We start from the raw sequence: 24646 nt of genomic DNA, 5'->3' as shown, positions 1-24646 counted from the left end.
TCCCATGGCCTTGTCTACTGTTAACGAGTCATTATAGCGAATAAAAGAATGTTAACAAATGTATACTGAGTATGCATGTTAGCACCTCCTTCCTCTCTCACCGCGCGACACTGCCTGCTCTTCCTTTGCCTTCTGTTATGATTGTAAGCTTCCTGAGACTCTCACCAGAAGCTTAGCAGATGCTGGCACCATGCTTGTACAGCCTGCAGAACCATGAGCCAAACAAATCTCTTTCCTTTTTTTGTTTTTTTTTTGAGACAGGGTCTTGCTCTGTCACCAAGGCTGGAGTGCAGTGGCAGGATCATGACTCACTGCAGCCTTGATCTCTGTCTCAAGCCATCCTTTCACCTTAGCCCCCAAGTAGCTGGTACTACAAGTGCACATTACCATGCCTGGCGAATTTTTGTATTTTTAGTAGAGACAGGGTTTCACCATGTTGCCCAGGCTGGTCTCAAACTCCTGAGATCAAGCAATCCTTCTGCCTCGGCCATCCAAATTGCTGAGATTACAGGCATGAGCCACCATGACCAGCCAAACCTCTTTTCTTTATAAATTACTAGGTCTCAGGTATCCTTGATAGCAATGCAAACAGACTAGTACACCATGTGGTAAGTGTGTGTTCCATGGCCCTGTCTACTATTAGTGAGTCATTATAGCAAAGAAAATAAATATTAATAAATGTATACTGAGTATGCATTTTATGCAAATTCAATGAAAACTATTCCAAGAAATAACTAATTTGGAAAGTAAAACAAAATTTTAGATTGGGAATTTCAACAAGTGATTCTGTGTAGGGCTGTCGGGAGCTACCTAGGAGATCCCAATAATTCCCCCTAGGAATCCAATAATGTTACCTGGCATTTCCACTATTTGAATATTGGCTTTAAGCTATAGTTCTTTGCCAATGCTATTAATCTTGATATTTCTTATTTATTAATTTTTAGATATCCGTAATAATTAGTAAAGAACATGAAGAATGTTAGGAGCATTTTATTATAAGAAATATAAGGGAAATCAGTTGTCCCATGGCTAGATACATGTTAAATCACCGCACCGTGAAGCATCATCAATTCAGGGCCTTCATAGGGCATCTCAGATTCACAGACATATTCATGACATCAAAAGGTCAAAAGCCTCTGAAAACAAGCCTGATGAGCCAATGCCCATTACTTCTAAGAACAATGCAGAGTTTAACAGCGTGTCAAAGGACAAGATTCAGGAAGAAGCAATATGTAAAATTGTAGCAGTAGATGGATTATCTTTCAACATGATCATGAAGAATAAATTTTTCAGGACAAGTTTCTTAAGGAGTTCAGTTGCCAGGGAGTTTATCAGCAGTTTTGACATTAATATATAACTATTACAATAGAATAGAAGAGTAATACATAGAAAAAAATTGGTGCCTTTTATGAATCCAAAATTTACAGGGAGAGAAAGAGGACAGTTATATCCTCGCGGTTTGAACATACAGATGTGTACATTGTGTTAAGAGACTACAGTGGAGTTGTACGTAAAATTCTATTCCAAAAGAAGGTCATGCTTAAGCTGAACTCTGAAGGAAGCATAATACTAAGCCAGGATGCCAAGGGTGGGAAGGGATCCAAGCAGAGTGTACCACATGGGCAAAGGCCCAGAAGCGTGAAAGCACAGCAGTTTCAGAAAGAGTGGATGTGGCTCTAGTCAAGAATATAAATGAAGTTATGCTAGGAGAAGCATGTACCGCCAGCTCATGGAGGTCTTTTTATGTCATAACAGGGACTCCTCTGAAGCTAATCCTGAATGCCAAAAAGACCCATCACAGTATTTTAAGAAGACGGACAACTCAGATGTGTGTCTGTAGAATGGAATAGGGGCAACGAGTAGGTTCTGTAGTCTCCTCCACCTCTAGCGGTCCACGATCTCACTGACAGTGAAATTCTGAACCAGAATAGGGAGGACAAAGAATCGGAAAGAGGTATGAAAGCTATCTCACGAGATGTATTCGAGAATGACTGTGAGGTCTTCTCACGCCTGGGTGAGAAGTACGGTGATGCCACTAGCTGGGACGGGATAGAGGAGAGAGGACATTTGAGGGGTACTGGACATGCTGAATGTGAATCCAGTTGTGAACACATTAAGATTTGGCATTTCTTGAAAAATTCGCTGATGCTAATTGGTGATCTTAGCCCTCAAACTTTAATTAGTTCTAGGAAGTAAGGGGCAGCAGAGTCCTCCACATTTCTATGATAGGTGAACTGAAGAAACCCTGCTCTCAAAAAAGAAAGGAAAAACAAATACTCCCTAAAACTACTTAACGTTAAGTGATTTCAGAACTCCTTCATCCAAGTTTACTTAATTACGTGCTTTAGTCCTCATCAGATTATTTTAGTCTTAACGCTAATGTCACTTTGGTGAGAACTTGGTGATCTATTTGATGTCTTAATCTATGCTATCAGTCCCACGTCTTACAGCCAAATTATAATTATCCTCATCTGAATTCTTCCCTAGCTGTGCTCTCTTTAAAGAAAGCTCTCATTTTCCCAACCCCTACTTGAGGAATAAAACCCTCTCTTCCCCCAATATTTTAGAGGTCACACTCAGAGCCCCAGCATATAGTATCATGCCCGGTAACATGAACATGCTGGGTGCCAAGTGTTTCTTAAGGATGGTGACAGCATATGTTCAAAGTAACTTAATTACTTTTCCTTTGGAGAGGAAAGGGAAAAGTAGACGCTGCTAGGATGAGACTGTAGTGTGAATAACTAAGCATCATGAACGGTTAGAACGGTGGTCCACAACTATTTCGCAGAGTCTATAAGGGGCATAAGGGGAAAGTTGGACCAATGACTGTGGTATATTTCAGTTTTCAAGTGGTGTGTGTGTGTGCGTGCGCGTGTGTGCATGTACACCTAGGGGGAAGAGAGGTGCCTCAGTAGGGAGGTTGCGCTGGGAAAGAAAATCGTAAACTAGCCTCTGACAGTCAAGGAGATGACTTGACCACAATAGCTTGCAAGGATGGAGAAGGAGGGAACAGCTGAGTCAGGTGAGCTGGGCTGTAATTAGTTTCCACAGAGTCTGGTCATCAAACAGACATTTACATATTAAGAGCAATGACACACATAATCCCTCAAATGATGACCTATGTCAACCGGGAAGCCTTACTCTATCAGGCTTTTGACTGACTTTGGAAATCCTCCCTTTTCTGTAGTCCAGGCCTCCTTTCCAATTCTCTTGAAATGTTAGAGACTTGGTACATTTCTAAGCAAAAATAAAATAAAACAAAAACAATAAAACAATATGAATTCCAGGGAAAACAATTTAAGTACGTGGAGAATGGGAAACACAAAATTTGAGATGTATTTCAGCTACAGCATATGTGTGTTTGCAGGGAAGGGAGGCTCAAGGCTTGTAAGTAACTTCAACTGTGATGTTTACGTTTTATTTCCTGGGCTGGGTGTTAGGTATGGTTGTGTTTGTTATGTCAGGGTATCTGAAATATTTCATAATTTACAGAAAGAAAACATTTCTGAGAAGAAAGGGAGGAAAAGAAAAATGATTTTGTCTATGTCCCTGCTTCTACCTGGTAAAAGATAGGGGTTCCTCCTGGTTATCCTAATTTTATTATAACTGGAAACTATGTCTGTTCACAAATAAGACTGTGTCTACTATCCTCTTGGAGGTTAATTCTCATAAGTCAATTTTTTTTTTAGCAAATGTTCAAATCACACACCTATGAAGCTGGATCGACTTCAGTGACTTCATCCATGGGTGTGACTTTGGTTGCACTGAACTGCTGGTTTGGAGATGCCCTTCCTGTTTTGTTAGTATTATGACATCATACATGTTTGAATGACACACCAGGGAGAGAGGTCATAGCCCGAAGCGCTCATTCAGCTATGATATCCATAGGCTGCTGACAGGGCACTGGGTTATCCCAGGCTTCCTCCAAACTCCTTCCTGTCTATTAGTCCTGTACCACCTCACCTTTACCTTGGCCTCAGGATCACCGTGCTTTTTCTTTGCTATCCAACCATTATCACAGAAAGAGAAAAGAGAAAAGCCATGTGTCATCTTGTTATAAAACATATTAATAGCTTCAAGTAGGAAATGAAATGGAAAAGGACGAATCTAATTGCTGGAGTTACACCTGCAGATTATCTGTGTATTTCATGATTCCCACTTGAGATTCTATCCAAAATAGAGGCGGACTGGCATTGTGCTGATTCATGACAACCTTGATGTATTACTGCCTGAATTGAAATCCCTGCCTTGCCTCTTCCTAGCTACATAGTCTTGAAAAAGTTTTTTCTCCTGCCTCAGTCTCCTGAGTAGCTGAGACTACAGGCTTGTGTCAGCACCATGCCTGGCTGATTTTTTAATATATTTTTAGTAGAGACAGGGTCCCGCCATGTTAGTTAGGCTGGTCTCAAACTCCTGACCTCAGGTGATCTGCCTGCCTCAGCATCACAAAGTGCTGGGATTATAGGTGTGAGCCACCACGCCCAGTGACATTTTTCTTTTTTTTCTTTTTCTTTTTTTTTTTTGAGACAGAGTCTTGCTCTGTCACCAGGCTGGAGTGCAGTGACGTGATATGGGCTCACTGTAACCTCTGCCTCCCAGGTTTAAGCGATTCTCCTGCCTCAGCGTCCCGAGTAGCTGAGACTACAGGTGCGCACCGCCACGCCCAGCTAATTTTTGTATTTTTAGTAGAGACTAGGTTTCACCATGTTGGCCAGGATGGTCTCGATTTCTTGACCTCATGATCTGCCTGCCTCAGCCTCCCAAAGTGCTGGGATTACAGGCATGAGCCACCGTGCCCAGTCCAAAATGTTTTTATCATCTCAAGTGTAAATCTTGTTCCTATGAAGCAGTCACTCCCCATTTTCCTGCCCCCAGCACAGTGGTGCATTTATTTATTTTATTTTAATTTTTAAGATGAAGTCTCACTCCCATCATGCAGCCTGGAGTGCAGTGACACAATCTCAGCTCCCTGCAACCTCCACCTCCCGGGTTCAAGCCATTCTCCTTCCTCAGCCTCCTGAGTAGCTGGGATTACAGGTGTGCACCACCAAGCGCTGCTATTTTTTTGTTGTTGTTGTTGTTGTATTTTTAGTAGCGACTGGGTTTTGCCATGTTGGCCAGGCTGGTCCCGAACTCCTGATCTCAGGTGATCTACCTGCCTTAGCCTCCCAAAGTGCTAAGATTACAGGCATGAGCTACTGCACCCCGCCTAGTGGTGCGTTTATTAAAATCAATGAATTTCCATGGATACATCATTGTCACTGGAGTTCATAGTTAATATTAGGGTTCACTCTTGGTGCTGTGTGTTCTATGGGTTTGGACAAATGTATAGATGTGTCCATCATTATAGTCTCATACAGAGTAGTTTCACTGCCTTAAAAATCCTCTGTGCTCTGCCTGTTCATCCCTGCTTCCCCTACCCCTGGCAACCACTGATCTTTTACTGTCTTCATAGTTTAGCCTTTTTCAGAATGCTAATCACACAGCGTGCAGACTTTTCCAATTGGTTTCTTTCACTTAGTAAACGCATTTAAAATTCCTCCCTGTCCTTTCATAGCTTGAGAGCTTCCTTCCTTCCTTCCTTCCTTCCTTCCTTCCTTCCTTCCTTCCCTCCCCCCTCCCTCCATCCCTCCCTCCTTTCTTTTGCTCTTTCTTTCCTTCCTTTCATTTTCTTTCTTTCTTTCTCTCCCTTCTTTCTTTCTCTCTCTCTCTGTCTCTCTTTTTCTTCTTTCTTCTTTCTTTCTTTCATCTTGCTCTGTCACCCAGGCTGGAGTGCGGTGGCGCAATCTCGGCTCACTGCAACCTCTGCCTCTCAGGATTCAGGCGATTCTCCTGCCTAAGCCTCCTGAGTAGCTGGGATTACAGGCACCCACCACCATGCCCGACTAATTTTTGTATTTTTAGTAGAGATGGGGTTTTGCCATGTTGACCAGGCTGTTCTCAAACTCCTGATCTCAGGTGATCCACCTGCCTCAGCCTCCCAAAGTACTGGCATTACAGGCGTGAGCCACTGTGCCCGGCCGAGAGCTCATTTCTTTTTAGCACTGAATGGTATTTCATTCTCTGGATACCCCACAGTTTGTTTATTCATTTATCTACCAAAGGACACCTTGGTTGCTTCCAAGTCTTGGCAACTATGAATAACGCTGCTATAAATACCCATGTGCAGGTAAAAAAAAAAAGTTTTTTAACCTCCCTGTAAAATTTAGATATTAATAAATGCCTACTTTTTGAAGTTAAAGACTAAGTAAAAAGATACATAAAAATGCTCAGCACAATACCTGGAAAAATAGCAAGAGCTAAATCAATTTTGGCAATTACTGTGTACATTGATTTTAAATTTCCTTCTCGCCCTTTTAATGCTAGTAAGTGGAATACCTCAAATGCTGATAGATATCAAGGATAACCTACCTCCAGGAAGAACCAGCTTCCAGGCAAAAATCCTATCTGGTTAGAGTGATCTCCGTTTCTTCCCCAAAAGCAGCAGATTCTTCCACCTACTCTCGTCTCCCTGCAAGTGCCAAATATCAGTTCATGAAAGGAGGCAGGAGTTGCTAAACTGGTTGGTAGCTTATTTGGTTTTTATTTCAGAATATGTGTTGCCACCTTCCATGTGAACAGCTAAAAGAGAGCAGAGGCCCAGATAACAGAGTGCATGTTCTCTCCTTTCAAGCTGTCCGGTTGCTCTTTCATCAGGCTGGGCGCCTCTTAGCGGATGAACGGTTTTATTTCCCCCAGAAATAAATTAGGCCAAGGAGATAGTTGGCGAGCACTGGCACGAGACTGGCCCAGCGACAGCATCCCTATCCTTGGGATACCCTCCTTAGTGGATATGAATGGAATTGCTAAGATTATGAGCTCGTAGTAGGCTTGGGGAAGAAAATGACTTTCAACAGCTAGAAAAGCTAGCCTCAAAACTGACCACAAAGGAGTTTAGCTTAGAGAATTCAGGAGAAAACTAAGCTCCAAGTGGAAGAAGGCGGTTCTAGATGGAAAACCTGTTTCATGCAGACCTGTGGAGAAGCACACTGCCCAGAGGACTGTCTGTGTTCCTTTACACCAAGATTAAATATATCTACTACGTCTGCCTACTCCCTCCCTGTCACCTGCCCTTCCAGTCTCAGCCCAAACCAGCTCCTCCTCCTTCCAGCCCTCTTTTTTAAAGAGCTCTTTATTAGCTCTAAACAGGGAAGGGGAAGGCAGGAGATGATTGGCTAAGTGGGAGCAGCACCGCCCTGCTCATTCCCCTCCCATTCCCTCCCTGAGGAAACAGCTGGAATGAGAGGTGGGGAGGGAGGCTAGGATTGGCTGAGTCAGTGGCAGGGTGGGGAACCGTCAGGACAGACGAAGCACTTACCTGTCTAGGTAAGTCAGGAGGAGGTCAAAAGGAGAAGAAAACAGTAGGAGGCAACGAAGCAGCCTCTGTCTCTGCCCTTTGAAATAGAAGGGTATTTCTTTTCCTCTCTTCAGCCCCCAACCCAGTGGAGGTGAGTTAATCACTAACCAACTGTTGCTTATCCTGCAGCAAGAGGAGGGGTTTCCTGGGGAATCAGAGCTACAGGGGAGGAGAGGCGTCCCTCTATACCCCAGCTCGGGCGCTGCCCTCTTAGCCCCTCAGTTCTCTGAGTCCCTTCTGGGATCAGATCAGGTGGGTAGTGACTTGAGGTTGCAGCATTTTTGTGGAGACCAGGGCTGGGAGGCATCTTCTTTTTCATTTACCCGTTTAGGTTGGATAGGCATATTGTGCAAACAACAAGAAAAAGAAAATAGATTTGTTTTGGAAATTTCCATCTCCGAACAATTGAAATCGAGTTGTGATTTTGGAAAAGAAAAGTTGAAATAGAGGGAGTCAAAATGGGGGAAGAGTATTTTGGTTTTCCATTGCGTTTGTGACAGGAAATTCTCCCGTGACTTTATCAGCTCGGTGTTGATCTTTATTTAAATAATGGGTGCAGTGTGTGTGTGTGTTCGATCATGCTTGTTTGACGATGGAGCTCTCTGTGGACAGGTGTGTTAGTCGTGAGCTGTACTAGGTTGTTTGTAAGGGGATATGAGGTTTGTTTGTGGGGAAAACTTCAACTCCAGCTACCAGCTCATCTTTAGAAAACTCATGGATAATCTAGCTGCAAAGTCAAGTTTATTTGGGTTCTACTCAATTAACTTTCTGACTTTGCCTGTTAATAGATGCAGAGTCTGGCAAACAGAAAGCTCCCCGGCTGTGCCTGGCCTCACCCACATGAATATTTCCTGGCTGCATGTGAAGTCTAGTTAGAGTTCCAAGTGGGGCTCAGGCCAAGGTAGTGTGGCAGAGTCCGCAGAGAGAGAAGCAGACCAGAGTGGTGGCTTTGATTTGTTTTCCTGCAGGTGTCCCAGTTGGCAGTTTGTGTGGCAGATTTACCTGCAGAAGGAAGGCAGATGTAGGAGTCGAGTCAGAGTAGCAAGTTGCTTCTCCATTATCTGACCTGGGGGGTTTAACACTTTGGTCCCTAACATTGACTCTTCCTCCTGCTGCAGAGAAGAGGGAAGTGGGAAGATCTCAGTGCCAGCTCCAGGGCCTGGCACACACAGCCCTGAGTGAAAATATAATGGTTTTCCAGTCTTGGCAACTGGAGATTCAGGCTTGAGCTTACCTCACACCACAGAGCCAACAGCCCACACTCACTGACTGAGGGCTGCCCTAGATGGTGAACTTAAGAATAAAGAGTGCCCACAGTGTCTAACAAAGCTCTTCTATGCAGAGAGTATTCTATGTGCTCCTTCCCTCAAATCCACTGGTGAAAGAAAAGATGACAATGTTGCCTAAACACACACAGAAACTTGCCCATGTGCTCATAGAGACAGATATGCACATAGTGCAAATTTTAGTCTTTCTGATATTTTTCTTAGGATATTTTCCAGCCTAAGCCACGTTTCTGGGTAGTCAGCAAGAAGCAGAGACCTGAATTGAGAAGCAGGAAATCTCTCTGACTAGTAGGCAGAGAAGCAGAGCTCTTGGAGGACATGTGAGTGAGTTCCTGGGAGGCGGAGGATGAGAGGGACCTGGATCTGATGAGAATGTACAGACAAGCCAACCTGGGATGGGGCTGGAGCCCTCTCCCCACTACACCCTCTCCAGATGCCAAAACTTCACCTTTATTTCCTCTCTTCCTAGCTTGGCAGTATTGAGTATTTCAGTCAGTGGAGTAGTTAATATTTAATGTGTCTTTGGATGGGTGGCCCTGATTATAGGCACTGCGTATTTCTTAACCCATTCCCTCCTCCTGTTAAGTCCCCAAAGAGGTCAAGGGTTAAAAGACACTAAACTCTCACCTTGAGTGTTCTGCTTGTTTCTCAGGCTTCTTATCAGGGTTTCAATGGCTGCCTTAAAATAGCCCCCAAGTTCAAGGTTATAAAGTCGGTAAAAGGAAATGCAGCATTTTTTTTTTAACCTTTCAGATTCTTTAGGTCAGAAAACTAGGTGTGGAGATGAGGTGACAGTGCCTCACTCAGCTTTGGTTTCGGATTCAGATTCCTCTCTGCAGGGATTGTGTAATTCCTAAAGACATGATCTTCCTTGGTAGTTGGTGTCATTTCTTTACTGTGGAAATATCTGCTGTTGAGGTAATACACTGGCCTGGAAGTATAAAGCTGAAGCAGATAATTTTCAGGGTTTAAGGTATGAAGTTGTAGGAGAGGGGGGTCTTAAGGCTTTTAGTGTTTCAGTCAGGCATGGCCAGTAACCATTCTCAGGGGCATGCCCCTCTTGCATCCAGATAGTCCCTGAGATGCCGTGTGGAGGGCCGCCCTGTATATGCAGATATAGGTCATTCGCCGTTTCCCTTAGGAAGGGGTAGTGGTAAGAGCTCTAACTTTCTCATCTGTAAAATGAAGAAAACGTCACATCCTGCCTATGTTTCCAGTTTACGCAGAAGATCTAATTAGCACATGTGAGAGCACTTTGCGAACTGTGGCATGCTGTGTTCTTGTGAAGCAGTGCTTTTGCTACTGCTTTTATCTCTTCCAACTACTTGAGTACATCTTAGATTCTTTTTTTTTTTTTTTGAGACATAGTCTCGTTCCGTTGCCCATGTTGGAGTGCAATGGTGCAATCTTGGCTCACTGCAATCTCTGCCTCCCGAGTTCAAGCAATTCTTCTGCCTCAGCCTCCTGAGTAGCTGAGAGTACAGGCGTGGGCCGCCACACCTGGCTAATTTTTGTATTTTTAGTAGAGACAGGGTTTCACCATGTTGGCCAAGCTGGTCTCGAACTCCTGACCTCATGATCCACCCACCTCGGCCTCCCAGGACATCCTAGATTCTGGTAGGAAAGAGAGACTAGAAAACCTATGTAAAGTCTAAAGCATACTTGGAAGCACAGGGTAGTAATTTTCTCTGAAAGTAAGAGGCAGCATCTGCTCATCCATTCATAGAGAATATTATGTTAATTACAGTGAGTCACTTTAAATATTTATGCCCTGATTTTTACACAGAAGAAAATTGGAGCCCAAAACTAGACCCTTAGATCTACGCTGACTTTTTGACAACAATGTCTTTGTCTTACACAGTTTTGTACCACCAGTACCTATTATTAGGTGCTCATTAATGTTAGTTTAACTGAAAACATTGCCCAGATTCCACTGAGCCATGTATTATCTGGGAAATTAAATATTTAAGAAAAAACTCACAGTAATAGATTAGAAGCCAAGAAGAAGCCTTCCAAAAGTTCAACCCAATAGACCCTAGAACGGATGGCAAGTTCATTCATTCAGCATTTTTTGAGCGTTTCCTGTGTGCCTAAACTCACAGAGATGGATCTCCTTTGCTATAGTGGCCTCAACCCTATAGAATGTTAGGAATGGGTTAATCCTCCCTGAACTTGGCCATCATTCATGGAGTGGGTGGCTGAGATGACTGAACTTCATCCACATGATTCTCATGTTCCTGTTTCTTCTGAGTATTGGGAGGCTAACCTCAAGAAGAAATCCTAAGAACTGCCTTACCCCGGGGCCGGGCGCGGTGGCTCACGCCTGTGATCCCAGCACTTTGGGAGGCCGAGGCGGGTGGATCACGAGGTCAAGAGATCGAGACCATCCTGGTCAACATGGTGAAACCCCGTCTCTACTAAAAATACAAAAAATTAGCTGGGCATGGTGGCGCGTGCCTGTAATCCCAGCTACTCGGGAGGCTGAGGCAGGAGAATTGCCTGAACCCAGGAGGCGGAGGTTGCAGTGAGCCGAGATCGCGCCATTGCACTCCAGCCTGGATAACAAGAGCGAAACTCTGTCTCAAAAAAAAAAAAAAAAAAAAAAAAGAACTGCCTTACCCCATGTTTATTTATCAGTGGGCTTCTTTGCTATCACTGCCCCTCCAATCCCCTCCATATCTCCTAGGAGGATCTGGACCCCTGTGAAACAGATGGCTTGCTAGATATCTTTCCTCTTTTTTCCCCAATATCCTCCCTCCACACCTGCCCCTCTTGAGAGACTCCTCCCAAGCAGAAGAGGAGCTCCATGGGGCTCCATACTTGTAGCTCTATAGGGTTGGAAGGCTGACTCACCCAACCCAGCCCGAACCTGACTTTGGCATTGGAAGTGATGATTAACAAAGGCCAAGAGGACATCTGCCCTCACATCTAAACCCCAAGCCTCCAGATCTCAAACAGATCACGTTTTCTTCTAAAACTTTTTACCTAGTATTTGGAGGGTAGGAAGGATGAAAGAAAATGTAGGATGGCATTATAGGGAAAATATGGATTTAGAATAAGACAAACTTTATTCTAATTCCGGCTCTCCTCCACCTCTCTATTTGATCTTGGAACGGTCTTTTCATCTTAATTCTTTTAGAATTTCATTTTAACATAGGACACTCACCTCTGGCCTGCCTGTGTTCATTGGAGCATTTCCCACAAGCAGACACATAAAAATCCTTGGGACTTTCAGAGGGAAGGTGGCACTGCCTTCCTTTGCTACTACTATTGTTAACGATTACCTTGAAACTTTCTTTCCCTAAGGAATTGGAGTTGGGAGGGAGCTACATGGGACACTCCTCTTGTTCATTTGGCACGGGCTAGGGAATCTCACTGGGAATATGGGCAACAACAGAGGCACTAGAAGGAAAATAGGTTTGTGTCACCCGCTGCAGGTGCCCTGTTTATGCCTCCAGGCTAGGGAGCTAAAGATGGACATAGCAGTGGTGGTTGTGATGATGTTGATGATATTGACTTGAGAGCAGGTGACAATTTACACTGTGCAAAGTGTTTTATATAGAGTATTATGTTCTCACAATAACCCCATGAGATAGGTATTATTATGGGACCTGTTTCTTTGCTCAAGCCAACAGTCTTCGATTGAACCAGAATCCTTCTTTTCTAGCTCTTGTTTCTCTTGTTTCAATTTAGTTTGATCCCGGATGGATCTTGTCTTTTTCTCGTTACAAGAACAATAACAGTTAACTGTGGACTCATGAGGTGTTAGGGTATTTACTACCAACTAAACTGTGCTAACTGTTCTTTCATGTAATCCTTATACTAACCTTATTTAATGCGGAAAAACAGACTCAGAGTAATTTGCCTCAAGTCACATAACTGTAAATGGCTAAACTGGGATTTGAGCCCAGACCCAACTAACTCCAGAACCCAAGCTATTAACCCCTGTAATATGTATTGCTTATAGTAATGAAAATGTAGGTTAAGCTCCCTGGTTGAGAGAAAAATATAAGAGTAGTAGTAGAAGTTTCTCTCTGACTAGACTGCCTCTCTACCACCTAAGTCCGTCCTTCTGCATGTATTTGAGCCAGCTCCAGGGTCCTTCCATACAGGCCGGAGGTCTTGGGCAGTGGCTGTTCATGGCCCCCTTCCAGCTCTCTGCTTGCTTGGTGTCCTTCCCGCCATGCCGCCCAGGGCCTGGGCAGAGCCTTGCCGAAGCCTCGGCTCACATGTGGCTTTGATTCTTCTCTTTTCAGGCCCGGCTTGGGACATTGTTCACTTCCCCTCACTTCCCCTCTGGGAGCCCCCTTTGCCATCCCTGCGCCTTGTTTCAGGCGATGCCCGAGAGGGAGGTGTGGCCAGCGGGGACTGGCTCAGAACCCGTGACCCGTGTCGGCAGCTGTGACAGCATGATGAGCAGCACCTCCACCCGCTCTGGATCTGTACGTAATACTCTCCCTCCTGCAACCTGGTCTGCTCTCTGCACACCTGCCCTGCCCTGCCCTGCCCTGTCCTGTCCTTTCCTGCCATCCATCCCGGCTCACTGCACCTTCTCTTTCATCTTCCTCGTTGGGGAGTGAATCACAACATCAGTGGGTGCTTTCTGCCTGAGTCAGCCCTGGCTCTATAGAGAACAGGATGGGATAACCTTAGACAGCAATAGGGCAAATGAGACTTTTTCCCACAGTTTTCATTAGGTTGGGCATTGGGTTGAGCAGAGAGAGCAGGCCTGTAATCTGAGGTCATGGTGGAAACCAGAAGGTAGGTTCTTGTAGCACGCGGATTATTGAGGTTCTCTGCAACGAGCAGCATTACTTTAGTCTATTACAAAGATCAAAGAAAATAGGTAATTAGGAGCCTAGGTTCTGGAACCAAACAGATCTGAGTTCTCTACTTATAAGCTGTATGACCTTGGGCAAATTACTTAATTTCTCTAAGCTTTAATCTCCTCAGTTTTCAAATGGGATAATGTTTATACTTAATTCAATTTGTAGGGAGTAAATGAGATACAGGTAAAGCACCTAGCATATGCCTCTGTGTAGAGAACAAACAGCCTTTCTAGAGCAGAGACTAAGAATCTTCCAAAGTCACTGTGTTTAGCTACTTGTGGGTGGCATTTAATAAACTGTAATTTTTCTGGGCATGAATTTAAATCTCAGTTGTTGTAAGGCTGGTGTGAAAGAGTAAATCTGTCCTGCATCTAGATGCAAACATTTGTTGTTCATGCTTGTCACGTACATAAGAATCCTGGAGAATTTACGCTTTGTCGCTTTATATCCTATGGAGGTATTTGGAAATTTAAGGATTATAAGGGTGTCTACTGAATGTCAAGAGTGTCTAAGACAATCAATGGATTTTGATACGTAAAAACAGAGTACAGAAAGGAGCAGACACGCACAAATCCAAAGTGCATGAAATCACACAAAATTTCTTTTTGACCCTAGATAATGGGGCTGTGGAGACATCTTTCTATGTCTGTTAGGCTGAGGCCAGTGCAATAGTCACATACCACTGGACACAGATTGTGACAGGGTTTAAAAATTTCAAAGTGAATCATTCATGAAGGAGAAACTCAGAGACAGCATATCCTTGGCAAGGCTATTTTACGGGAAAGAGGACAATAAAGATGTTTTTCTTCAAGAAACTTGGAGTCAGCTTCAGGGCTGCCAGGGGCTCTATTTGGGGCTTCCTTTCACATGGAGGCCTAAGTCAGTCAACAGACAGGTGGCTCTTTAAGGGGCAGAAGCAACTGAAAGGGTCATTCTGCAACCGTCTCTACTCTCTCCAGGATATTTTTAGAGCTTTCTCAAAATCTTCCCTGGCTATCTGGGTGGGCCTGAAGAATATACAACTCTGAAGTGTCTCAAATATTAGGAAAAGGGGTGGAGACGCCAAGGAGGGACTCAGCCAAAATTTCTTACATTCCAGTTTGCTCTTTTGTTTCCTCTTCAACCTCCTCTGTGGAGGAGCAATTCCATCAACCTTCTTGTCCTGGCACAACATAGAGAGTGACTGCCTGAGATGACCGTTATTGTTTTCTTCCAGACACCTCTGTGTACTCCCTCATAATGAATATGGTCTACTTTAAGATCCACTTAATATTTAATACTAAGCTGCTTTTCCCTCCTCCCATACCATCCAGTTTCTCCACCAACCTCCCCCTTTAAGTTAATATTTGCTTTAGAAATGCACACTTATTTGAACATTAGCCAGAGCCAAATGTCATCAAGAAAGTAAATTACAAGGGGAAAATATCTCCTATGGAATGCGTTTCAAAGTCAAGTATAAATCACTTAGTACATTTATCTGTGGCTAGTCATGCCGCAGTTCCCATTGGCCTGGCAGCCTGTAGTTGGCTGCCTTTCCTGTCTTTCCTCATTCTGTCCTTCACATACCAGATCAAGTATGCAGAAGTACTTTTAAAAGTTAGAAGCAATACCACTAACGTTCCAGGTCAAATTGTTATGTTGCCCTTCTAATTTGGGGCACCTCTAAATCAGAGATGCCCAAAGTGAAATGTTTGACAAAGGTCACACAGAGGAATTGGAATTGGAACTTGGGACTGCTTCTCATCTGTGCCCCTAAGTATTCCAGCCAGGACGGAGCCAAAGAAAGGCCGCGGCCTTGTGCCTCCCCAGCTCGGGACCTGGGTGCTGGTGGGCCAGCCCCTGACAGTCTCTGTCCTCCCTGGGGCCTACGGTTTCAGGAAGCAACTCAGCGGTTTGCAGAGTAGCAGGAGGGAAAGGTTTCCAGCTCTTCAGCATTCCTTCCCCTCCGCAGGGTGGTTCTCAGGCCCCGCCAGTTTCTGCGGAGGGAGCTCTTTCTCACAGCTCTCTCCCCCTCTCCTGTTCTCGCTCCCCTACAGAGTGATAGCAGCTACGACTTCCTGTCCGCTGAAGAGAAGGAGTGTCTGCTCTTCCTGGAGGAGACCATTGGCTCACTGGACACAGAGGCTGACAGCGGACTGTCCACTGACGAGTCTGAGCCAGCCACAACTCCCAGAGGTTTCCGAGCACTGCCCATAACCCAGCCCACTCCCCAGGGTAAGGCAGATCTCTCTGGGGTAGAACTCCAGCAAAACCCAGGAAATCAAGATGTCCCTCCGGCCACTTTCTCCCTTGCTTGCCCTCTGCCCCAAGGGTCACAGGCAGAAGAAGGAGCAGCCACACTCCCTACCACTCTCCTGGCTAAACAGAGCTTTATCCCTGGAGGGAAGGAGGAACCGCTGGCAAGCCAGCTTCCTATGTCTTTCTATAAAGTATCAGAGCCCTGGAAGGGAAAGGGGGTTGACCAGCTCCCATTCTCCTGTGGAAAAATTCTAAAGAGATATGACCACAGGGGCGGGGGAGGCAGTCAGGGAGGGCTGGGTGGTTGGCTCTGGAGAGACTGAGTCAGTCTAGGGAGCTAATCTGGGTGGCACAGAGGACAAGGGCAGGAGAGATAAGGAGAGGGAAGGGCTCCCCAGCTGCAGTGGGAAGCACCTTGAGGCCCTCGTCAGAGAGCGTGGAGAGCCAGTGGTGTTGAGGCTCAGCAGAAGGGAACAGAAGAACACCAGCTGTGGTCATGTGTGGGGCCACGTGTCCCAGAGTGTGACGAGCATTTTACTCCTGAGGGCAGTCCCACTGGCACTGGGGCTGCAGTTTTTCGTTGTTTCATTTAGCAAATATTTATTAACAGTTAGATCCTCCCTGGAGCTAGAGCTGTAAATGGAGACGTAGGACTTTTTGGCTCCTTGAGACTGATTCACTGGCCCCATGGGCCTGATGCACCTGCCTAGCTCACTGGAAGGAAAGAAGTCACTTTCTGGTGTGGGGACACTATGACTATTACAGAATCATCCAGGTGCTCATAGAAAGTGAAAGTAGAAGGAGGCAGAAGCCTGGCTGAATCAAGAGCAGATCATTTATTCATAGGCTTCCATTGGGCTCAGTTATCTGGAGTCCCAAGATAGGTAGAAGGAACTGTCCCAAATTTATCCCCAACTCTGGTTCCTCTGTAGAAGCCTGAGGAGAGGAAGAGTCAAGAACTTAGAGCAATCGGGGGTCACTCTCTTGCCACCCATTATGGAAAATTAATTCTCAGTCAAAAAGGATCTGCCATTATTATTTGTAGAAATGGGGTCTCTTATGGTGCCCTGGTTGGTCTTGAACTCTTGGGCTCAAATGATCCACTTGCTTTGGCCTCCCAAAGTGCTGGGATTACAGGCACGAGACACTGCGCCTGTCCCCAGATCTGCTATTACTGATCTATTAATCTAAATGATATCCAGACAAAAGTTCTGCTCCTGTAAAAATGAAACAAAATAAAACTCATTTGTTGTTAGTTTGGGATCAGAGTTCAGGAAATAATTGCTTTCCCCTCTGCAGCAGGGCCCTCACCTCTATCCACTCTTTTATGTTCTTTCTGATCTTCACAGGAGGTCCAGAGGAGATCATCACTCAGCAAGGACCAGCGCCAAAGACAGTGACTGAGTCCAGCTCGTTCCGTCCTCCTGAGCCCGAGGGCCTGGGCCTCAGATCTGGCTCCTATAGCCTCCCCAGGAATATCCACATTGCGAGAAGCCAGAACTTCAGGAAAAGCACCACCCAGGCTAAGAGTCACACCCCTGGAGAACCCGTGAGGCTTGCGCCAGAGCCTGAGAAAGAGCAGGTCAGCCAGAGCAGCGAACCCAGCCAGGCACCTGCCAGCCCCCGGGAGGCTGCCCTTGACTTGGACGTGGTGCTCATCCCCCCACCAGAAGCTTTTCGGGATACCCAGCCAGGGCAGTGTAGGGAAGCCAGCCTGCCTGAGGGGCCAGGACAGCAGGGCCACACACCCCAGCTCCACACACCATCCAGCTCCCAGGAGAGAGAGCAGACTGCGTCAAAGGCCATGTCCCAAAAAGCCAAGGAAACAGGCTCAACCGGGTGCGCACAACAACCCCGGCCTCCTCCTGCAGTGTTGCCTCAGAATGTAAGAGCTGAAGATGCTCCCCTCCCATCAGGGGAGGACCCAAACACCCGACTGGCTCCTCTCACAGCCCCTAAGCCCCGGAAGCTGCCACCTAATATTGTTTTGAAGAGCAGCCGAAGCAGTTTCCACAGTGATCCCCAGCACTGGCTGTCCCGCCACACTGAGGCTGCCCCTGGAGATTCTGGCCTGGTCTCCTCTTCACTGCAAGAGCAGAGGAAAGCACGTAGAGAAGCCCTGGAGAAGCTGGGGCTTCCCCAGGACCAAGATGAGCCTGGACTCCACTTAAGTAAGCCCACCAGCTCCATTAGACTCAAGGAGACACGTGTCCAGCATCCATCCCCAGCTCCAGCTCAGGCCTCAGCAGCTATTCTTGCTGCAGGGAAGCCTCTGGCTCGAGCTCCGGCTCCATCTCCAGCTCCAGCTCAGGGACCTTTGCCAATGAAGTCCCCAGCTCCAGGCAATGTCGCAGCTACCAAATCCATGCCAATTCCTATCCCTAAGGCCCCAAGGGCAAATAGTTCCCTGACTCCACCAAAGCCTGACTCTGGGCTGACTCTCCAGGAGAGCAACATCCCTGGCCTGAGACAGATGAACTTCAAGTCCAACACTCTGGAGCGCTCAGGTGTGGGGCTGAGCAGCTACCTCTCAGCTGAGAAAGACGCCAGCCCCAAAACCAGCACTTCTCTGGGAAAGGGCTCCGTCTTGGACAAGATCTCGCCCAGCATCTTGCGTAATTCTCGGCCCCGCCCGGCCTCCTTGGGCACAGGGAAAGACTTTGCAGGTATCCAGGTAGGCAAGCTGGCTGACCTGGAGCAGGAGCAGAGCTCCAAGCGCCTGTCCTACCAAGGGCAGAGCCGTGACAAGCTTCCTCGGCCCCCCTGTGTCAGTGTCAAGATCTCCCCAAAGGGTGTCCCCAATGAACACAGAAGGGAGGCCCTGAAGAAGTTGGGACTGTTGAAGGAGTAGACTCTGCCACCAGCACTGCCAGTACCGCCCCCGCCCTGGCTGAACAAGAAGAGACGCAGACTCCACGTGGGAGCCTTTGCCATCGCGTAACTCAGGGCTTGGGCAGGGGTAGGGTTCTCTCAGATGCTCTCTGCTCAAGATGAACAGGAGGGAGAGATTTGAATCCAAGCATACGTTTATATTCAGAGTTTTGTGCCATTGAGTGCCCACATGGATCATTCCGAAGGTGATCTTCACAGGAGGGTGTGTGTGTGGCGGGGGCGGGGTATATCACTGAAGCTATTTATGTAACACGATGAGTCATTGTTCAGAATTTTGCTCTTGTTAGAGGTTTTCTTACATTGGGTAGAGTCAAGCCCAGCCAGAGCCGATAAGAAAAGTCAAATGAGACAACGGACATGTCAGTGACTTGAACATTAGTTGCATCCAGCAAATGCAGGGTCGCATGAAATGCGGGCCTCCTGGAATCCCTATGGTAGATGGAGACTGGCTCATACCTTGCCAGATCTCTCTCTCTCTCAGTTCCAGCCTTCTGGACAACGCCTAGGCTAAGAGGAGCTGGTTCATTATCTCCTCACCCACTGCCTTCTCAGTATCACCAGTCCTAAAGACAGGACACATCCCCGTAACCCAAGCTCTGGGTTGACTGAGAGCAGAAGAGCTCCTGCTGGTCTGAGAAGGCGGGATAAGTGACCACATACTCGTGCCACTACCTCCACCAGGGAGAGTCCTTCTCCACAGGCTTGATAAATTCAGTTACAAACTGTGCTGTGGTCCCTGACTCTGCTACTCCTGTTCTTCCTGCTTTCCTGCTCCCTATCTCAGCCTGCACGGACCCCGGGGCTGGACCAATATTGAGATGGGAGCCCAGCCCACGGGCTTTAGAAACACCCAAGAACTGTTGTTGATGCAGGTAGTTTTAAATTTTTCTCAGTTCCAGTGATGGGAAACCTACACAATACATCCTCTGCCAGTCTTAGTAGGATATCAGAGGTGAGAGGTGCCTCAGAGAAGCTCCGGCCCAGTGCTGCTGGGGAAGGGAAGTGACTCACTCCGGGTCAGCCTGCCTGCTGCCACCTCTCCTTAGCCAGTGCTGTTGTACATCCACACAGCACCCTCAGGACTCATAGTCACTATCAAAGACTCAACGCTAAGGTCCTTCAAGATCTCAAAGTGTCTTCTGAAGCATCAGAGATTAAATATTGTTCAGAATATTAGTTACTGCTGTGGCTTTTAATTTAATCTTTGGAAGATACCTATATGGTGATTCATCATTAACCAGAACACCTCTCCCCTCAAATTCCCTGACCAAGTTGTGCAGCTTGAGCAAATGCCAAAAGAGGGTATTATAGGTGCGTGGTGTGGGCTTGCAAATACAAGCTTGGAGGTTAGACACGGCTAGACATGACTCCTGCCTCCCCTTAGGAAGTAAATCTTACTCATGGCTGTGACCTGCTTGGAGTCCAGGATGCCCAGAGGTGAGGGGCAGATAAAGGAAATGCTGTTGGAAAGGTGCCTTTTAAGGCTGCTGAGAATTTCTGGGCTGTGTTCTGATGGACACAGCACCTTGAAAGCCTAGGATTTCTGAAAATAATGACAAGGTAAAGGTAAGGACAACAAATACTCCACCCTGTCATGGAATGTGGGGTGTGGGTGTGGTGGTTTCTATGTACCTTTGCTCATACACGCACACCCAAAAGCCTGTGCCTCATTCCTGGCCATGGGTGAGGACCTGGTCTGCTGTGGCTCACAGGGACTCCCACAACTGGCCAAGTTATGCCTTATTACAGACCCCTGGAAAGAGAGAAAGCTGCCTTCTGGAGGACTGATTCTGCTTGCTGTATTCAGCTGAGCTGATTTCTGTGTCTATTTCAAGCCATAACCTGGGGAATGATCACCTTATTCCGTATTCATGAATTGCCTTGATTAACAGGGAAACTGGGAATAGCAATAAAGTCAAACTTGGGTGGAATCTGGACCCCAGCGTCACACAAGGGTGATCAGGATGGTCAAGGTCATCAGGAGCACAGCCTGTTAAATTCCCACACCCTGGGAAAGGTCATTTGTCTCCCAGACACGACAAAGTCACAGACAGCCTGCACCTGCCACTCAGCATTCTTACCCTAGTGATACGCCCATTTCCTAGTTTTCCTGATCTGAGACTCCCTTCCCTTGGTATTTAAAGATACTGTGCTTCTCCACATTCTCATCCTTCAAAGAGCATATTTTGCTCTAAGGATGGTCTTTGGGATTCAAGAATAGAATAATAAATCCAAAGTTGGTCATTCTCATTTTGAAGACAGACAAGAGGATCCAGTGAGGACATCCACCTCACTGAAAGCGGTGCTAGGTCCAGCTGAAGTTGCTGCATCTATCCCTTTGTATCCATATAGGGTTGCTCTTCATTCAGCTTGAACTGATGTGGAGGGAGGTAAGAGTAGGGTCAGAATTACTCCTATCCCTTTTCAAAGAGTTGTGGGTAGAGGTTTATAAAGGCCATTCATTTGACTTTCAAAACAAAGCAACAGCTCTACTTCCACTTGGCCTTAGACCTCTGCTACGCCCTGCCATAGCCTTGGTGCCACTGGGCACGAGCCACCTGCCAAATATAGGAGCAGCCTCTCCCAGCCTGGCATGGGGGTGGTCTGTGCACTCAGATGTGCTGACAGCTGCTCTTGTGAATCACGACACCTGTGCACCCTGGGAATTCTGCACTCTGAGTCCGTGGGGCAGGACCACGCACCATCTCACACAGAGGTCAACGGATGAGCCCACTGACTTGTACGTGCCTTCCTCCACAGTGGGAAGTATAGTCTCGCAGAGGCTTCCCTGTAAGCTGGGGGTGGGCAGGTGCATGAACGTTGACATTTGTTTTATGGAGAAAGGGGAGGTGAAAGATTGGAGAAGGTCCCCATCAATGTTCTGAGTTTGAGCTGGAGGTGTAGATTGAAGAGTCTACAGGGTCTGTGAGTGTGTGAGATGAACCCTCCTGTCCTTTGATGCCTGGTTTTATGTGTAGGCTGAGAAGGACCCCACTGTCAGTGTGCAAAGCTGTAATCTCATGGGCTAGAGGAGAGGGGGCTAAGGGGATGGACAGGAGAAGTTGTACAGAATCTAAGCAGGAATGCAGATAGAACGCATCTAGGCTCTTTCCTCAGGAGAGTGAATGGAGCATACAGATCTGGCTCAAATTCAGCCTCCATCACTTACCAGTCGGGAACCCTGGTGATGTCACTTTAACTTTCTGAACCTCAGAGTCTTCACCTATAAGATGGGGAAAATAATACCATCCTTTCAAGAATGTTGAGATGAATAAGTGACATAAAACATGTGAAACTCAGTTCTGGACACAATGTAGCTACTCAGTAAATGTTAATATTATCTTCTGGGTCTCATTTTTTTCTTCTCAAAGGAGGTGAATGTAGGGAGGGTTGGATGCCAAGAGCTCACCCAACTCACTTGTGAGAGAAAGATAGAGCCTGCTGCACGTAAAACTTACAGCACAACCAGCCTTCGGCACAGCCTCCAGGTGACTCAGCTTCACCCACGCCAGGCTTCCTGGAGTTTGAAAAGGTGGCAGTTGGCATGGATGTGATGTGTGCGTTCTGGTGCAGCCAGAACCAGCTGTTTCCAGCTTCTGTATCCTCAAACCCAGCTACTTCCCCTTGATCATCGGTCTCTTTCTGCCCATGACCATAGAGCTCACTTCCTTTTGCTTCCACTTTCTTTCTTTTGCTGTGTGGTTCAAAGAATTCTATGCTGTTCTACAGTTTTTTTATTTTTAAAATGGATGTAAGAAAATAAACATACAACAGGAAGGAACTCCTCAGAAAGAGATAAAAGCTAGAAAAGGTTTTAAAATTCCTGGAGCATTTTTCTTTTAAATAGCGCCTTCTTTTAAATTTGTTCATCTCCGGAATGAATCAGGCATTAGTTATCAGGAGGCAAGACGTGCCTTGGATGAGGTCTCTAAATCTCTTCAGGTATGGGGACGTGTGAATTGCTGGAGTCATGACCACTGTCATAATCATCACTGACTGTTAGCATACACGTGCTGTAGAAACAGATGACACTCTGATTCCAGGCTGTCATTCTCTCTTACGCATGACCTAGTTGGACTGTTGTCCTTATCACCACTTGCCACATACCCAGAGTTCCACACTGTGGAACAGGCAGAGGTCTGGATCGGGTGAGCTTTAGTGGGTCACTTCATCTCACTCTCAACGTGAAGGACTTGGACTTTCTCCTAGATCCAAAAGCCCTGAAATGTATGTTTCGGTAAATCCAAACCAGTTAGTTAGGAAAATCAACACCTGCCAAAAATAATTGAAAAATAGTCTAAAGTAAACTAAACCTCAGAGAACTTGAGCCTGGAAGGAAACTTTTAGGTTCTTTAATTCAACCTCCTACCCAAAGAGGAATAATCTCTATAGTTGGAGATATATCTATATATACATTTCTGACTGTCTATGGTCAGAAATACACACACACACACACACACACACACACACATATATCCAACTATCTATATATAGTTATGTGGTCAGAAATATGGATGAATAGATGGATGGAGGCTTAATGGGTGAATGGATGGGTGGATGAGCAGATAGATGGAAGAAGATAGGAAAGAAGGGAAGAGGAGGGGAGGGAAGAGAGATTGAGAACACACAGTGAACAAGAACACAGGCTCAGGAGCCAGGCTGCCAGGGTCTCTGCACTTCACTTTCCTTTTCAGTGATTACTTTTTCATCCTTTAACTTTCTTTGTGTGTGATTCAGGGAACTCTAGGCTGCCCTACAGTTATTATTTATCTTAAAAATAGAGGAAAATAAACTTAGATTGTAACAGGATGGAACCCCATAAAGTAAAGCAATAATAATATTTACCCCTTGCAGTTGTTATGAGAATAAAATCAAATGAGATACTACATATAAAAAAAAACCACAGCACACTGCTGAATAAACAGTGTCTATTCATATTATCACATGGTCATGTAATTCAGATACCAACTGGGGCCCCGTGAGGACTGATTGATCTTGGCCTGCACCTAGATTCCTCAGACCTGAAACAGTCAAGGCCCTCCTCCACTTCTGCACTTCCGTCCCGTCTGCATCTGTGTGTGCTGCTTCAGAGCCTTCCCACACCTGCCCCCTTCCCAATCCATGCTCTGCCCTCCCCATGCCACCCTCTCTGCCTCCGCTCACTACTGGTCTAGACCCAAAGCCCAGGCCTTTCACTGATTCCCATGGGAAATCAGGTTACATTAAGCATTTTGTTGTTTCCTGAGTTTTTTACTGAAGGTCGGTGTGGGGGATGTCACGGGACCTAACACAATCAAGCGGCCTCACATCACTTCCCATTCCACCCTTTCTTTCCTCTCTTTTTCTTTTCCAACTTATAGCACAACCAGCAAATCCTTCTCGCCTCCACCCCACACTTGAGGGCTCTTAGGATCCAAGCATCAACTCCCAGAGACTTTCCAAAAAATGTCTCGTACGTGAAGAGAGTTGCTGCTCTGAACTCTGCATCTCTACAGATGGGAAGATCATTCTGGTGGCTGGGTGGTGAGGGGACAGAGACGGGCTGGGTTGGGTGTGAAGGAAACAGTTAGAAGCTACTGCTGTAGTCTGGGAGGGAGGCGGTGGGGCACTGTGCAGCTGTAGTGGTAGCAGAAAGAAAAGACAAAAGGTTTGAAGATGTTCATCACTGACATGATTTGGTGGACGTATTAATGAGGGCGAGGAAGAGTGCAAGATTGTGAATCATGATTTGGCTTCAGGCCTTAGTGACTGGATGAATGCTAACACCACTTACTGAGACGCAGACCACTGCGAGGGGCTGAGATCTGGGGGTCCCCTGACGGGTCTGTGTTTGGACGTGTTGCGAGCACAGCGCTCTCTACCTTCCTGCCTTCATGCCTGGAAGTGGGACTGAGACTACAGCACAAGCTGACTTGCGACATCAACAGCTTCTCCAACTCACACCAACCCCACCGCACTCTGCCCTAGCGGGTAGGCAGGACTCTGGGAAGGGCTCCTTTAGATCA

General features: G+C 46.3%; 1 protein-coding gene across 2 annotated transcripts; it reads left to right on the top strand.

Moving 5' to 3' along the window:
• The first annotated feature begins 7312 nt into the window (after positions 1–7312).
• CUNH1orf116 (chromosome unknown C1orf116 homolog) lies at positions 7313–19817 on the top strand. Of its 2 annotated transcripts, XM_012459283.3 has the most exons (4): positions 7313–7487; positions 12939–13124; positions 15548–15725; positions 17099–19817. In XM_012459283.3, the coding sequence occupies exons 2-4, from the start codon at positions 13020–13022 to the stop codon at positions 18598–18600; spliced, it is 1785 nt and encodes a 594-aa protein (XP_012314706.2). In that variant the 5' UTR covers positions 7313–7487; positions 12939–13019; the 3' UTR covers positions 18601–19817. The 2 variants fall into 2 exon arrangements, with proteins under 2 accessions (XP_012314706.2, XP_012314707.1); XM_012459284.3 differs by lacking the exons at positions 7313–7487; positions 12939–13124; positions 15548–15725 and adding an exon at positions 16335–16488.
• Positions 19818–24646: the final 4829 nt, after the last annotated feature.

Source organism: Aotus nancymaae, unplaced genomic scaffold, assembly GCF_030222135.1.
Source record: "Aotus nancymaae isolate 86718 unplaced genomic scaffold, 86718_ANA_hifiasm-v0.15.2.pri h1tg000039l, whole genome shotgun sequence".
NCBI lineage: Eukaryota > Metazoa > Chordata > Mammalia > Primates > Aotidae > Aotus > Aotus nancymaae.
Note: the sequence above shows the minus strand (reverse complement) of the source record. Positions and strands in the feature narration are given on the sequence as shown.

Bases quoted from the DNA above. Each gene is read 5' to 3' on its own strand.
- CUNH1orf116 (XM_012459283.3), top strand. From the start codon at position 13,020: ATGCCCGAGAGGGAGGTGTGGCCAGCGGGGACTGGCTCAGAACCCGTG. The intron at 13,125-15,547 runs GTACGTAATACT...GCTCCCCTACAG, and splicing joins CCTCCACCCGCTCTGGATCT to AGTGATAGCAGCTACGACTT. The intron at 15,726-17,098 runs GTAAGGCAGATC...TGATCTTCACAG, and splicing joins AACCCAGCCCACTCCCCAGG to GAGGTCCAGAGGAGATCATC.